This window comes from Triticum dicoccoides, chromosome 1A, assembly GCF_002162155.2.
Source record: "Triticum dicoccoides isolate Atlit2015 ecotype Zavitan chromosome 1A, WEW_v2.0, whole genome shotgun sequence".
NCBI lineage: Eukaryota > Viridiplantae > Streptophyta > Magnoliopsida > Poales > Poaceae > Triticum > Triticum dicoccoides.
The window spans coordinates 581,546,415-581,563,418 of record NC_041380.1 but is presented as its reverse complement, the minus strand read 5'-3'; the positions used below and the strand labels follow the sequence as shown (position 1 = coordinate 581,563,418).

Sequence of the window (17,004 nt, the reverse complement as noted above, 5' to 3'; positions counted from 1 at the left end):
TTATTTGTGGCTAAAGGAAACTAATCTACTGAAAATTCAAAATTTGTGTAATCTAACCTATGGATCGATCTAATCTATGGAACCGATCTCATCTTTGACATGATCGGGTGCCACGCCCCCGGGGAGAGGAGATTAATCTCCTCGGAGGCGGCGCGCTGCGGAAGTGGTGGAAAGTCCTAGGATCTGCGTCGTGAGACTAACCGCTCTGATACCATATGAAAATTGTAGGATGACTAATATTGTGTTATTGTTGATATGACCCTTATATGGGGTATATATTTAAAAGTACATGAGGGATGGAGGTTTGAAGTACAAGTTACACGTGGTTTAAGCATATTCTATCTCTATCCCCTTATCTTTAATTTAAACCCAATTATACTTCTAAGATGATTGAGTGAATCTACTACCTGGAGCCTAACATTTGGTATTCAGAGCTACAGATTCTAGCCCCAAATTTCTTCTCAACTACCTCCTTCAAACTGTTCAACACAATGCCAAGCCACAAACTCGTCTACCCCGAGGGTGTTCTTCACGTCCGAATCAGCAACATCCTACAGCAAGTGACCGTCGAGGTACATCGCCAGCTATTCTGTCGGTCCGGCGATGGCGACATGTTGTGCACCTTTGAGCGAGTCGTGGGAGGGATGTATGCTGTGGAGGTGATGCATCCTCTCCATCGACCTCGATCGTACCACCGATCTACACCACCATCACCATGGCGGATGACGATGAGGTGGCCCCGGCGTACTTCTTCGATGATACCCCATACGCAGAGTGGGCTGACTCTCTGGACGCACCCGAGCGGCAAGATGCCGACAAGGCGCCCGCCACCAGCGGCGAACTTCATATCGTATCCCAGGTCGAGCATGGTGCTCCGCCCACTACCTGTTCGACGGGGTGCCCAAGCGGCGACACGTCTGAGGAGCCAGCGCTCACTTCGTCTACGGCAGTACCTTCATCGATGACCACCGCCGACATCGTTCCTAGGCTCACTACTGGTGGCTGCTCCTCAGTGGCGCACAACACCTGTTCGACTACGGGTCTCGACGCCGACACTTGGCATGTCCAGGTCGCTGAGGTGCCCTTGCTCATGGTGGACCAGTTCCTGATGGCCCTTGATGTCTTCTCTGAGATCGCGACCTCTGTGGGCAAGCTCATGGTCAATCCTTCCATGGTTCGCTCACAACCGGTTTGATTGCGTGTTCTGAAAGTGATGACAGCGTACCGTCCCATGTGTCGTCGACAAACCAGTGCTCTCCAGTTCATTGGGAACCACCTTGGCCACTACCACCTCAAGGTATATTTGAGAAGCTATTCCTGAGCCAGCCATATGGAAATCTCAATTATCATGCTACCAGAATTACCTTGAGTACATCTAGTTCATCTGGTTACCATTATTTGCATGTGGAGTTTGGAAACTTTAGTTTTGAGTTACTTTCTGCTGATGAGTCCTGGAAGTATTGGAAATATGAGCCTGGGCATATGGTTGTGCTTCAATGGAAGAATCAAATGCCGAATTAATGGAAGGCTTAGTTTCTTCTGCAGATCCTTGTGAGCAGGACCACTCCATTATAATTGTTGAAAATCTACTGATACTCCTTATTGGGCTTGTTCTCCGTGATTTTTTTAACTCTGTTATGCACTTGAGAGTATCCTGCAGTTTTTGGCCACTTATGTAGCAGCTTAGTGACAATGGATGGTTCTCTGAAGTTGAAATACATGTGACCGACATGTTGCTTTTGCCAAAGGACACAATTCAGTTGCAATCTTGGCCACCACTTTCAAGTATACATAGTCTTGTGTTCCAGCATATTCACTTGGTTGTGCAATCTGAATATGGAGTACCAATGTTTCAGTTTTGTCCATCAATTGGATATTTGTTGGCTGGATTATGTTACATGCTACGGGATATTCGTGAAGAAGGTTTCTCATTAATAATTGGGGGTACCAGAAGTGCAGTGCCGTACTTGGACAACCAAAATGATGGTAAGTCGTTTCGGTGGGAAATTGCTTGGTCAATTCCTCTATGATATTTACAGCAAGAATTCATATTTTGCACTATTGGGGACGCTCCATCATGTGATTCCGAACTATAACTGTGGATTATTGCTTTGTGGTTCTCCTCCGTGTCTCTTGTTCTGGATGATAGCTCTGTGGAAACATCATGTGCTTGTTCAGATTTTGGAGAAGCATTGCAGTCAAGTAGAGGTTCTTCGATACTTCGACTAGTTGGAATGCTTTGTTGTCACATATTACCAGCCAAACCACATGGCAGTTATTGCACTGGACTACAATTCTAGAGAGATTCAGTACCAGGGATTGACCGACTAGTGCTGAAGAGGTACAATATATTTTATGTTGGGAGTTCTCTTGAGCTGGAATTGTTGGATGGCGTTTTCTTGCAAACGTGGTTTCTCTCCTGCTACAGTGTACATAGTATTCGGTGTGGTTTTGAGCTTATCCACTGGAAGATTGCATGGTCACTTATTTGGCTTGGAAAGAAAATGTCTTGCTGGTTTTGGGAGTCAGCCAATGATAAGTCTTCTTGCACTGGAGTAGTAACTGACGAAATTACGAGATGGTGCCTTTCGAACTGAAAACTTGGATTAATCAATGTACAACGAGTGTTTTGATAATATGACCTGATTTCACAAAAATTCAGACTGCGGACTTATTTTCAGAAGGTATGAACTCTTGGAATTATCCAATGCCATGTGTGAGTTCTATGTTGTTGAAGAATGGACGGGATATGCAGTGTTGTTTTGAGGCCATCCAGTGGAAAATTGCATGGTCTTTTCACATACAATATTCTACTAGTGGCAAACAACTTGCCCGATCTCTAGTTGCAAATTATGTGCATCCTTGGACTCCTTGAGAGGCTCCATTCCTTGATTCAGAACAAAGCAAGCTCCAGGAGGTTCTTACATTAACAGAGGAACACCATGCACTTAATTGGGAGTGCATCATTTGCACGAATTTCAAGGACTTGTTGATGTATATTCAGTTTACTATCTCCTATTCAGAGGAGCCATGGTCATCACTCAAAGCTCCGATTGAGATGAGGTCTCTATTTTGTGAGGTACCTGCAATTCAAAATTTGGAACAGTGGTTGATACACATGCAGTTGAGACTGAAGATACTTGATGCATCACCTGTGGATGCCAGTTTGAATTACTTGTTGGAAGACATAAAGTACACCTGTGAGAACTTACTTGCTGCACCTTTACACTATTCTGAAAAATTCCAATTGGAAATAGCTTGACCAATAGATTTAGAATACTCAGTTAGTGCCAACAAGTCTAGGCGATTGTTCCTCATATTACCATTGTACTTGAGTGTTCTGGAGCTCACTTTCGTCAGCTGGCATCACGCAGCCCTTATAGGACATCATCTGGAAGCAATTTGTTGTGTACTCATGGAAAATGCTTTGTGGTCACGGTAGCGAGAGGATCCACCACCACCGCGACCATGTGACACGCCGTTTGCAGAAGACTTGAAGCCGGTGCCGTTGCCCTAGTAGAGCGCCATCCTCTGGTCAAAGTTGCTCATCTGAGCAAAAAGCTCATCGAGCATGACGGGGATGGTGCGAGCGCCGATACCAGCGGCTGATACTCAATGTCGAGGCCAGCAAGGATGTGCGAGATCAGCTGGTCGTCGTCCAGCGTCTTTCCTGCCGCTGTGAGCTCGTCCGCCAGCGAACGCATCTGCGTGAAGTACATCGCCACAGATTGTTGTCCCTTCTGCGCATTAGCTAGGGCTATGCGTATGTTGTTGATGCGGGACAGAGATGTCAAGGAGAACATGCTGGCCAGCGCTATCCAGAGATCATGCGCATGGACAATGGAGGTGACCTGCACAAGCAATTCCTTCGACAAGTTATTCAGCAGATAGCCCGATACTTGCTGATCCTCCCTGACCCAGATGGGATGTAGGGGGTTCGGCGATGTCTCTTCCTTCCCGTCTGCTGCCTTGGTGGTGACAGTCTATGCGGGCTCCTTCGTGGTTCCATCGACATAGCTGAAGAACCCCGCACCTCGGAGCTGTGGCGTGATCTGCGTCCGCCAGAGCACATAGTTTTTGCGGTTGAGCTTCTCGGTTATCTGACCACTAAGGCTGGTCTGGGAGAAGCTCGAGGAGAGGAGGACATGGCACGATGCAACATTTGTGTAGCAACCACCATGAGGGAGAAGTACCGCGGGTCCGACCAAATTCATGCTGCAAACGGAGAAGGTATGGGGATCCGTCACGTTGGTCATTCGATTATTAAAACCCCTCACCGAAAAATTCATCTTCGAAAAATCTTGCATGTCCCTAAAGCCTCCATGAATCTACTTTCTGTTCATCGTACAGCCCTTGATAATCATGTCTTTATTGAATTTCACATGTTCTTCTTTTTCATCAAGGATCAGGTCACGAGGAAAATCCTGTATCGAGGTAGATGTGTTCGAGGGCTCTATCCGTTGATTCCTGAACTTAGGAGGCAAAATAAACAAGCTTGTGGTGCTATCAAGCTTTCATCATCCCGGTGGCATGATCGTTTAGGGCATGCATCTTTTTCTTTAGTTGAGAAATGACTTAGAAAAAAATAAGCTCTCATATGAAGACCGTGACAATGAAACAATTTGTGATTCATGTCAAAAGGCTAAAAGCCATCAATTACCTTATCCAATTTCTACAGGTATTTCTACCAAACCATTGCAACTTATCTTTTCTGATGTGTGCGGTCCGGCCCCTTCCTCTGTTGGTAGGCATACTTACTACATCAGTTTCATTGATGAATATAGCAAATATTTGTGGATCTATCTTCTTAAGAAAAGATCCGATGTGTTTCAAGTTTTTCAAAACTTCCAAGCACTAGTTGAACGCAAGTTTGATAGTAAAATAATTGCAGTTCAATCATACTGGGGAGGGTAGTACGAAAAATTAAACTCCTTACAAAAACTTCTCGTGTCTCACCAAGTCTCTTGCCCACACGCCCACCAACAAAATGGGTCGGTTGAACGCAAGCACCGTCACATTGTTGAAGTTGGGCTTGCCCTTCTTGCACATGCATCTATGCCTCTTAAATTCTGGGATGAGCCCTTTCTTACTGTCGTGCATCTCATAAACATGTTACCTAGTCGAGTTCTTAACTATGAAACTCCCCTTGAAAAACTCTTTCACACCAAACCGAAGTACAACTCCCTTCGTGCCTTTGGTTGCGCGTGTTGGCCCAACTTACGACCCTACAACAACCGTAAGCTCATGTTCAGGTCAAAACAATGTGTTTTCATTGGGTATAGTGCTCAACACAAAGGAGTAAAATGTCTTGATGTTTTCACCGGTCAAGTCTGCATATCTCATGACGTAGTCTTCGATGAAACTCATTTTCCTTTTCGTGATCTCCACCCAAATGCCGGAGCACTTCTTCGTCAAGAAATCCTTCTTCTACCCTTGCATCTTACCAATGGTGATTGTGGGGTAAATAATTGCAATGAGCCACTGTTGACTAACCCTCATAACCGTGTGCATGAGCTCTCTGGTGATTCAGGTGAAAATTCTGAAGAAAACGCTGAAGAAAATGCGCCAAACAGTGCATAACATGAGGCACATTTTATGTGTCCACTCTTGGGGAGCAAATCCCCCTCAGGATCGATGATGCAGCACCCTGGCAGCGAATCTGCTGGGGGATTCGAGCTGCCGGTGCGTCTCAGCGCGTCAGAACCTGCGGGTCGTGACAGCGACAGCTCCAGCCCCTCAGGTGCGGACGCGCGGTCGCCCGTGATCCGCCCAACGGGGCCGCATGCGCTTGGCGAGTCCTCGTCTGGCACGTGTCCACCTCTGACTCGGTGGCCAACCGACGCGAGCAGGTGCTACACTCGGCCTCAGGCGCGGCGCCCGACCGGCTCTGACCCGGCTGCGGGGTCTGGGGCCCCTGGCTCATCATTGCGGCATGATGTCACATCGGCAGGACCCGATCCTTGATCTTCTGCACCGACTTCTTCACCCTTGCGCCCCCTCTCCACCGCAGAGAACCCCAGCGCGCCGACATCTCCCGTGGCTCAATCCACCTCGGGATCTAGCGCTGTAGGGGGAGAATCTGGATCCTATGCGCCAGATGTTGCTGCTGTGTCACCTATGCCGTGACGAACACGACTTCAACAATGTGTAATCAAACCTATCAATTATAAAACCATCACAAATTTTGGCTCGGCATGCTCTACAGGTGAACCTGCTACACTCCAAGAAGCACTAGGGAATGCAACATGGAAAAAGGCCATGGATGAAGAATTCATGGCTCTTCAAAAAAACAAAACATGGCATCTAGTTCCCCCAAAGCAAGGTAAAAATTTAATTGATTGCAAGTGGGTCTTCAGGATAAAACAAAAATCTGATGGAACTATAGATCATTACAAAGCCAGACTCGTTGCAAAAGGATTCAAGCAACGTTATGGCCTAGACTATGAGGATACATTTAGTCCAATAGTAAAAGCTGCCATGATTCGTCTTGTTTTGTCTATTGCTATGTCCAGGGGATGGAGTCTCCGCCAGCTAGATGTACAGAATGAGTTCCTCCATGGCGTTCTGGAAGAGGATGTTTACATGAAGCAACCTCTTGGGTTTGAGGACAAAAGGTTACCCTCTCATGTCTGCAAACTTGATAAAGCAATATATGGGTTAAAACAGGCCCCCAGAGCTTGGTACTCACATCTCAGTCACAAACTGCAAGCACTTGGGTTTACTCCCTCCAAGGCTGACACCTCATTATTTATTTGCAACAAGTTGAATACATCCATGTTCTTACTCATCTATGTTGATGATATTATTGTAATCAGTTCATCTAATGAGGCAGTGGCGGGATTGTTGAAAGATCTGAGTGTTGAGTTTGCTCTCAAAGATCTAGGAGATCTACACTACTTCTTGGGTATTGAGGTAAAGAAACTTGGTGATGATCTTCATCTTACTCATGAAAACTATGCAACTGATCTTGTGAAGTGAGCTAGATTGTAGGGATGTAAACCATCACCAACTCCATTGTCCAGTTCTGACAAACTGCCTCTCGCTAAAGGGGATCCCTTGAATCAAGAGGATAGCACCAACTATAGAAGTTTGGTAGGTGACCTTCAGTACTTGACCCTTACAAGACATGATACTATCTTTGCTGTTAATAAAGTATGTCAGTTTCTTCATACACCCACCACAGCTCATTGGACTGCTGCTAAACGAATTGTCAGATATGTCAAAAATACTTTGAACACTGGTCTCACTTTTAGCAAGTCATCCTCTAAACTTGTTAGTGCATTCACTGATTCTGATTGGGCAGGATGCTTAGATGACAGACGCTCAACAGGTGATTTTGCAGTGTTCTATGGACAAAATCTTATTTCGTGGTGTGCAAAGAAACAAGCTACTATTTCGTGGTGTGCAAATGCAACTGCAGAAATCATTTGGGTTCAGTCCTTACTAAAGGAACTTGGTATTAAATGCACTCAAGCTCCATGTCTGTGGTGTGACAATCTTGATGCTACATATTTGTCAGCTAACCCAGTTTTTCATGCTAGAACAAAGCACGTTGAAATTGATTTTCACTTTGCCAGAGAAAGAGTTGCTAACAAGCAACTGGATATTTGGTTCATCCACTCTAAAGATCAAGTTGCAGATGGGTTTACAAAAGCATTGCCCACAAAGACTTTTGAAGAATTCAAGCGTAATCTCAACATGTCCCAGTTGTGATTAAGGGAGGGTGTTAAACATTATATGCGTCAGCTTGGAGCACAAGTCCTGCATGGGGTTCTTTGCGCTAGATATAGATAGGTTGTTTGAGTTGTTTGAGTTGATCTTATCCTTGTAACCGAACCTCTCTTTCTTGTATCTCAAGCCTGCAATCTCAACCATCATGTACGCATATCCCAGGGATCAGCTCGTGGCTATTTTAACACGAAACTGTCGCCCTCGGTAGGGTAAGACGTTCTCGCAGTTTCCACAACTCGAACTAGTGGAGTGCAGAATTTGCAATTGTCATTCGATCCTGGCAAGCAACACTTCTTCTGGTTTTTTCCAAACAAGCTGAAACTGAAGGAGGGCAGTCTTCTAAGGCGCCAACATACTGTTGTGATCACTACTACGACAACGCGTTCTACTCTGACCAAGTCCGTGCTAACCAAGATCGGTACCTCCACGCCCTTGTCGACTGGGTACCCGTCAGCCCACGATGATGATTACATCGACTTCGTTGAAGGTATTGCAAGTACCATGGGATCCCGGCAGGTTGGCGTGGTTTTTTTTTAGCATAGGTTGGCGTGGTTTTGGCTTGAGGGCAAGCCGCATTTTATGGGGGATGGATTATCAGCGACCCTATCTTCCATGGCTGGGCAGGTCCATGGGCCGCCACTTGTGGACCCTGGCCTGCTCCACAACTACACGAGGCAAGTGCTGCAAATACAAGCAGTGCTGCCCACGGAGGGGGGCTTGGATGGAAAGGCTTCGGCCTCGGCTTGGCTGGCGACTTCTCTGTAGTAGTTCTTCCTCCTCTGCTCCCTGATCCCTTCTTCTTCCTTGAGATCCACCTGTAATTCATGAGTTGTGGCTAGAATCTACTAGCTGGATTCTAACACTCTTATAACCCAAAAGTAAGTAACTTCAGAATTTAAGCAAGTCATATATTTTCACATTGACTACGGTTCTAACAGAATTAACATGAAATTGATACAACTAAACTATCATGACTACTATAATACTCCACACGAAGAACCACGACTAAAACATCTGATTGTCAAAGTGTCACATTAAGGACCATGCATGCCAATGTCCAAAATTGCCTGCATTTAGGATTGTAGGGAGTAGGAGTGTAGTAGATAGAAACCTTCATTTCTATATCTTTCCCTAATAATAAAGCACGGATTGACTTTGTCGGATTCACCGTCATAATACACTTTTTCTCATGATTTTACGCTTTCAATTTAAATTTAAAACATATTCAAGGTGGTACTAAAAGGGATATTGCTTCTTACCTTCCTAATTTCCGTTCACATCAACCGTGAAGTTTCGTATGCCGTCGTCCGTGTCGTACATGGTCTGGAGCTTCGTAGGTCACATGGGCCAGAATTTAAGTTTCTGTTATGGGCTCCATGTGATAAAATTTTGTACTCCTTTTTTAATCAATAGTCCCACCCTGGTCTTTTAGATCATATCTTAGCAACTTAAATACGTTCTCAAATTGCATGAATCAAACAAGCCAAAGCAGAAAAAAAGACGAGACCTGCAGCATATATGCATCATCAATCGAAAAACATCACTGAGGAGGAAGGCTCACACATACATACATACTAACTCGGCGGCATGTTGACCTATGAAATGTCCGAGTCCATCACGAGGACGTCCACATATATGTGCATGTCTGTTCTTTGAACTATCTTTTGTTTTTTAAGGTTCAATTTGACTCACCTAAAAAAGGTTTAATTTTACTATATGCTCGGAAAAAAACTCATAATGGAAAAACTAAAAAGGCAACAAACATCATACATAGATGGATAAGGGCATCTCCAAAACGGACCCGCGTTTCTCCCGTATAAGCCCGGGCCGTGGTGTCCGGACCAGTTTTGCCATCCAACGGGGACCATCCGCGGAGCGTTCCGAATGTACGAATTCTGGTATTTTTGAAACAAAAATAGGGGAGCTTTGTACATCCGCTGACCAACGACAAATCACCACGTATCCACGTCCCCATGACCGCGCGCCCCAGCTCACGAGTCGCGCCGGTCGTCGCCGGTGGCTGTCGCGTCGCCCATGGCCGTGTGCCCGAGCTCGCGAGCCGCCCCGGTCGTCGCCCGTGGCCGGGTGCCCGTGCCCGCGCGCCCATGAGGATGTGCCTGTCGTCGCGGCGGGCTCGTGGCCGCGCCCGATGCCCCTGTTCATGGCCGCACGTGTGTCGCCGCTTCCCAAGCTCGCCTGCCTCCGTTGCGGCCACGCCCAACGCCCCTGCCGTCATGGTCATGCGCCCGAGCTCGCCTGCCTACATCGTGGCCGCACCTGCCACCCTTGTCGTCGTGGTCGTGCGCCCGAGCTCGCTTGCCTCCATGGCCGCGCGTGTGTGACTGGGCCCGAGCTTGCCGGCCTCCGCCGCACGCTGCACAACAGGTGTTTGATTAAATGTATGAGAAACAGAGCTTACGTTTGCGACTAGCGTTGGATTACATGCTTCCGTATCTGTGTCCGGATCTCTGTCTGGATAGGAAAACGGACATTTGCCGCACGTATATACAGGTTAGCGTTGGAGATGCCCTAAGAATTAGACAATGCTAGACTAACATATATACATAGATTAGGACACACACGATGAAAACATATATGCTTGCACGTCCATTAAAGTTAATACAAAATAAATTCTCTCTAGGTGCTATTAATTCGGTTCATATGAATACGTAATAAAACAATCACTGTCAAAAACACAGACAATCAAGAAAGCGAAGGCGCTTCTGAGGTCGTCATTTACCTGATAATCTAAATAATTAAGAGAAAAGCAAAATCATTAATTGTGTAGTTTTTGCTGATATACATTTTGACCTTGGCGTGCGTTTCTATGTCGCCGTTGGGTGGCACCTTTCGGATTCTGGCGTGCCGCGTTGATGAACGTTTATATGGACACATAAAATCTCTCTCCCATTGCAACGTACGGCATATGTGCTTAGTATCCTGTAAAAGTTATTCCTCTGTTCTTGGCCTAAGCCTTTTGTTCTTACCTGTGTTAGCTCGGAATATGTTGCTGTGCACCTCTATAATTCACAGTAGAAAACTGATTGGTGTCCGCTACTCTGGCTACATGGAAAATATTGAGGTGGCCTTTCAGACTGCATCACTCCACGAACTGAACACATATTAGAATCGTCAGGGAAATCGTACCACATTGCAACTATCACAAAATATAAACTTTTTTCCAGATCTATGTACGAGGAATGAAAATGGTGAATTTTATATGAACAGTAGCCAGAGGTCCAGTTCAGTCAGCATTCATGATATAATTTTTTTTAAACGGAGGCAAAAGCTTTGCCTCATCCATTAATTAAGAAGAAAACGGACAAGAGTTTGCAGCACATTGTAAAGAAATTAAAAAATATTACATCATGATCATTACTCTCCCGGCATCAAAAGACCCACATTTTTTGCCCCGGCGGTGACCCAAAGTTGAGCCTCGCTCTTTATGTTGATAAATAGGAGGTTGGGTGGCTTGAACTTGTTGCAGAAAATCCTCGCGTTCATCTCATTCCATATAGTCCAACTAACAAGCATTCCTCCCATTCATGATATAATTTTGGATTTGAAGGTTTGTGGTTCAAGTTGATGTGCCAAATCAATGTTATCAATATTTGAGAAAAAAAATGGGACTCTTTGGATTTCTTCCCTGCCTACAGTTACCGGTATGAAATAATACGAGAGAGAATCATAGCCGAGGAAATCAAATCAAACAAATTGGAAGCTATAGATAAAGTAACTTTTTAGTCAATGTATGGGAGATTTTTTTTATTTTTTTCAGAAGGATGTATGAGAAGAGTTGGGCCAAGCAGAAATGAAAGGGTGTATGAGGATTAGAATGGAAAGCTTGGGGTTGATTCTGAGGCTGACAGAGAGCGTGTTGAATGATCGTTAGACGCAAAATTAGAGGTTTAAACTGGGCTAATTGGATCCGTATAACTTCTTTTTTTTGCAGGTGAATTGGATCCATATAGCTAATTGTTTTTTTTTATGAAACGTACCAGCGCTACTTTTCATTCATTAAGAAGGCACCGGCAAAGCCGGGAAATCACAGAGGAGTACAGCGATGAGAGGAAATAGATTACACCTGACACAATAGAAGGGAAAAAGAAAAGAAAAGGACCGGAATGCCCTCATCTTCCATCTTCCTCGCGAACGGAAGGCTGCATGAGAACACCACCACTGCAGACAAAGAGGTCCAACTCAACCGAGACCATCCACCGGTGCAAAAAAAAAAAAACGAGACCATCTATGATGCCTCAAGGCTATTGGTGTAGCCGAAGAGCAATGAGCGACCAAGTCCACATCTGGATAAAGAGTCACACACATCCGAGTCTACAACACAATAGCGGCACCGCTGGCGAAGCCGAAGGACGACAAGGAGCCGTGTCTACACCCAGATCGCTTCACTGTGCTCACCAACCACCGTAATCGCAGAAGGAAAACTCCGGCAGCATGGAACCACACCCGAAGAAGACACCACCAGAGGAGAAGAGCAATCACATCACCACAAACAATCCACTTGACACTCGACAATGTCAGCAAGCAGGCAAGTAGAGGGGCTCCCCAACGCTAATTGTATGTGTCATCACAAGTTATGGATATTCTGTTAGGAATAACTACCAATGAGTGCTTAGTGATTTATGAAAACAAGACGGGGAGCAGGGGCACTTCCGGAGTGGACCAATCAAACAATGTCTTTGCACACAATTCTCATATTTTACATGTTGGTGTTACAATTCAACTGACACTCACATACAACTCCCAACCATCATTCATGTCTTACTTCCCCGGCGCGAAGTTGGTGGCGAATGCCCACGCGTTGTTGTTGACAGGGTCAGCAATGTGGTCGGCAAGGTTCTCCAATGGGCCCTTGCCGGTGACAATGGCCTGCACAAAGAAGCCAAACATGGAGAACATGGCGAGGCGGCCATTCTTGATCTCCTTAACCTTGAGCTCCGCAAATGCCTCGGGGTCGTCGGCCAGGCCAAGCGGGTCAAAGCTGCCACCAGGGTAGAGTGGGTCGACTATCTCGCCGAGCGGACCACCAGCAATGCGGTACCCCTCAACGGCACCCATGAGCACAACTTGACAAGCCCAGATGGCGAGGATGCTCTGAGCGTGGACGAGGCTGGGGTTGCCAAGGTAGTCGAGGCCACCCTCGCTGAAGATCTGAGAGCCAGCCTTGAACCAGACGGCCTCGCCAAACTTCACACCATTGCGGGCAAGCAACTCAGGAAAGACACAACCAAGCGCACCGAGCATGGCCCATCGGCAGTGGATCACCTCAAGCTCCCGGTTCTTGGCGAAGGTCTCAGGGTCAGCCGAGAGACCGGCAGTGTCCCACCCATAGTCACCGGGGAACTCACCAGTCAAGTAGTTGGGGGGCTCGCCGGAAAGCGGGCCGAGGTAGAGCACACGGTCAGAGCCGTACCACGGGCTTCTAGATGAAACTTGTTTGGCTTTCGCGGCGGTCTTGCGCATGTTCACACGTGCCTCACCAATGAAAGCCGACGAGGGCAAGTTCTTGACGGCCTTGCCGGTGAAGGACCAAGAGGAAAGAGACATGGTGGTGGCCGCCATTGCGCTGCACTTATGGTGTGTTGTCCCTGTGTGTTCTCCAATAGTGTGGCCTGAGTGTGTGGAGATGGTTTAAGAGGAGATTGTAGGGAGCTATTTAAAGAGCTTGAGCCTTGAGGGAACAAGAATATAGAGAAATTAATTGATTGGTGTTTGCTGACAGCTGACAAGAGAGACGGTGGTGAAAAGAAATCTGCAGCTTGGATGCCATTGGTGCAGCCAGAGGCCTTAAATGGATGAGATGTACTTGTGGCTATGGTTAGGGCTAAGGCTCGTGACTGGACCAGCTTTAGTTAGACAAGTCGAAAGAGACCGCAGGTTTAAAAAGTGTAGGCCACGGGCACGGGATGGTTTACCAGTCCATTTGGCCGCATCCTCTTGCATGTTTTCCCAACGTACATCACACTGGGAGCTTGCCCAACAAATTTGATATATGGCTGATCGTGCCGCATCTTCTTGCATGTTTTCTTTGCGATGTACTAGCAGTGTGGAGCACTGGCGGATCTATGTGTTAGCAAAGTAGGCTATAGTCTGCACATCCTCTAGCAAGTTTAATGAAGATTGATGGGTAAATTGGGCCATGCTAGCAAAAATAGTTAGCTTTCTTTGTAATGGCCCACCCAGGTTTGCTGTTGTAGCTCCGCCACTGATGTGAGGGTTGGTGGTCATTGCGTGTTGGGTTTGATTGTTGGACTGATCATGCGTTTATGGAGTTGCATGTTTTATGGGTAGTTCACATGTGATGGGTTTGTGTCGGTTTTTCCATGATTTTTTATTGATTAACTGGGCAATTTTTTATGCTTAATTAACTGATTAGGCAAATATTTTGTCTCTGTTTCAAAAAAAAATTGATATCTGGCGACTGCACGCTGAGTTTGATCGTTTCAGAAAATTTTCATACGGTCGGCACACACATGACATGACTACAAGAGTAAATATGTGTTTCTTTGCCCCTTGTGATTGTCCATCCCCTGAAAAATACTAGAGGTACGGCGGAACCCAGGGCAAACCAGTGAAACATGTGTGGATAGGAAGACCAAGTTGATTCGTGACCACCAGTTAATTAGCTCTCTCTCTCTCTCTCTCTCTCTCTCTCTCTAGTTCCCTGCTTCTCTACTAAAAATAAATAAAGACTAGACTCATGCACACACGCATGCAGGTTATATAAGGAAGCACCCGAGACCTGACTAGCTCGCTCATCAAACATCTCACACCATGCCCATCGCAATGCCTTCCATGCCGGCTCCGGCACTAGCCCTGGCACTGCTCGGTGCTTTCGGCCTCGCCATCGCCCCGGCTGTTCAGTCGGCCCCCACCATCGAGGCCATCCAAGCTACATGCGCCAAGACAATACAGCCAGACTCTTGCAAACACGTCCTGCTCGCCAACATGGCCGCCGGCTCACCGGAGGTGAACAGTGTCCCCCTAATGTCCCTGCAAGTCGCGGCAAAGCTCGCCAAGATGGCCAACGGCTTCGCCAATGCCAGGCTCACCACGGACCCGCACCCCGCCAAATGCCTCGCAAACTGCATCGAAGACCTTCATAGGGTGGCCAAGGCATTTGAGGGGATCCCAGTGGAGGCGGTTAAGCCTGGCGACGAGGCGGGGGTGCTGTCCTTCAGCTCGGAGTTCAAGCCGACATGCGGGGACGACTGCCCGAAGCCAATCCCCGAGAGGACCGAGGACGAACGGGCCACGCGCGACAAGTTTGTGGGTGTCATGAGAGCGATCGGCGTCATGCAGGACCTTTTCTTAACCAAGACTTGGTAACAGCGTACGGAGTACCTCGCCTAATTTTTATTTTGTTTCTTCTTCATTGGTGGATTTCCATCGTGTCTATGAGCACAGGCTTCTGGGTTTTGATATATTCTGCATTACCATGATGTACTTTTTTGTACTTTGACACTTTTTCTCTGTTTAATGAGTGGTTGTGTGCATCGCCTGATGCAGAGGCAGGGTCCGTTCATAAATATAAAGATGTTTTAATTCTTTGAATCAGATGTGTATAGACACGCTCTATTGTGTTGGTGCACTTATTTCATTTCAGTCCATATGTAATCTATATTAAAATATACAATGCATCTTATATTTATTTGTGAACGGAGGGAGTACATGCCAAGAAATTAAATGAGGAATGAAGGTGGATTTTCGTTACCAATTGGTGACCACCAAGTCATGAAGAGCTCTAACACCGCCCGTGTTAGGAGATGCGCGTGCATGTGACGTACGGGAATTGGGTTTTCGGCGAAACATGGCGATTGCATGAATTTTGAAGTAAATTATCCTTTTGAAAATTATGAACAATTTAAAAGTACACAAAAATGTTTTACTTGTTAATACGGACTAATATTTGTAGTAGTTCCCGGACATATTTAATTATTTTACAAGCAAAAAGGGCCGTGCGTTGCAACGGAAAAAAAATCATAATCTCCAATGGTCATGACCACATAGTGGCCACTCTTAATTTCGTGAGATCATGAACAATTTTTGAAATCATGAACATTTTTTAGAACTCGTGAACATATTTGAAATTATGAATATTTTTCAAATTATTGAATTAGCATGCTGAGGTTCTCCAAGTAGATGAGGATGGAGATATGCTTCAGGCCGACGCTCCAAGCAAACCTTTGGATCGCCGAGTGATGCACGTGAAGTTGTCGCGCAGCACCTTCCAATGGTGCTTGGCGCCTCCCTTGCCAAGCCCCGTGCCTCCGTTGCCGCGCTCAGACATGGCTGACAATCTCTCCTTCATTTGAGCTGCGACCGAATGGAGGTCGAGGAGCGGTGGTGATTGGTTTTGCGTTCTCCAGAGAGTGGAAGGTGATTGTAAGTAGGTCAAGAGGCGGGAGGAAGCGTGCTTCTACCATTGGATGCGGATGGAGTGTGATGTTAAGATCATGATCCAAGGGAGAGATGCCACAGATCGACGACATGGCGACGACCTCGGACCGGTGGATTGGCGGGCTGGGTCAGAGGTGTAGCTCCAGCTCGATATATTTTGCTTGCAGGCACGGTGTTTGTGTGTCTTCTTTTCTGCGCTTGTGTATTGCTCCTTCATGCCCGAATAATGTAGGAATGGTACAAGTGTGTCACGGTTGCTTTTACCAAAGGAGTATACTTCTATGAAAAATAGATTATTCAACAAAAAAAATTCCGACGCAGCAACCTATTTCTAGGGACATAATAAGTTGGATGGAAATAAAAAGTCGCCGACATTGTATATTTCATTTGGTGCAGAATTATCTTGAAATCAAAACTAAAGGAGATGAAACTTAGAGTATAACTCAACCCCATTTGTTTGCCAATGATGAAACCACTTGACAAATTCCAATTTTTTATCAAAATTTCTGATGAATTCATTTTTTCCATGAAAAATGCAAACCAATGGTGATTAAATACAGCCAAATCAGATATTACATATGAGTAAGTGATCAAAACATCTATAATGTGTAGCCTACACAATGGATCACTAGTGTACACGACACTCGAATTGCTCACCAATGTTTTAGAGTATTGTTCGTGTTTCCATTGCTTTTTGTGGTTAGTTTTATCACACGGAAAAATGATCACAGCTCTTCTCCTTTTGCACTTTATTTGTATTTTGTACTTTCTGGTGGGCATAATCTTACCTCTACACATAACTTGAATTGATGTAATTTATTCTGATAATAACATTCCAATTTCTTTGCTTATTGG

General features: G+C 45.9%; 1 protein-coding gene and 1 non-coding gene across 2 annotated transcripts; both read right to left on the bottom strand.

The window, feature by feature from the left end:
• Positions 1-3,533: 3,533 nt before the first annotated feature.
• LOC119296367 lies at positions 3,534-3,665 on the bottom strand. The gene has a single exon (XR_005145137.1). It is a non-coding gene; the product is annotated as a small nucleolar RNA Z247 (small nucleolar RNA).
• An 8,742-nt stretch (positions 3,666-12,407) lies between these two features.
• Positions 12,408-13,386, bottom strand: LOC119292386 (chlorophyll a-b binding protein of LHCII type 1-like). Its single transcript, XM_037571244.1, has one exon. The coding sequence runs from the start codon at positions 13,309-13,311 to the stop codon at positions 12,511-12,513; it is 801 nt and encodes a 266-aa protein (XP_037427141.1). The 5' UTR covers positions 13,312-13,386; the 3' UTR covers positions 12,408-12,510.
• Positions 13,387-17,004: the final 3,618 nt, after the last annotated feature.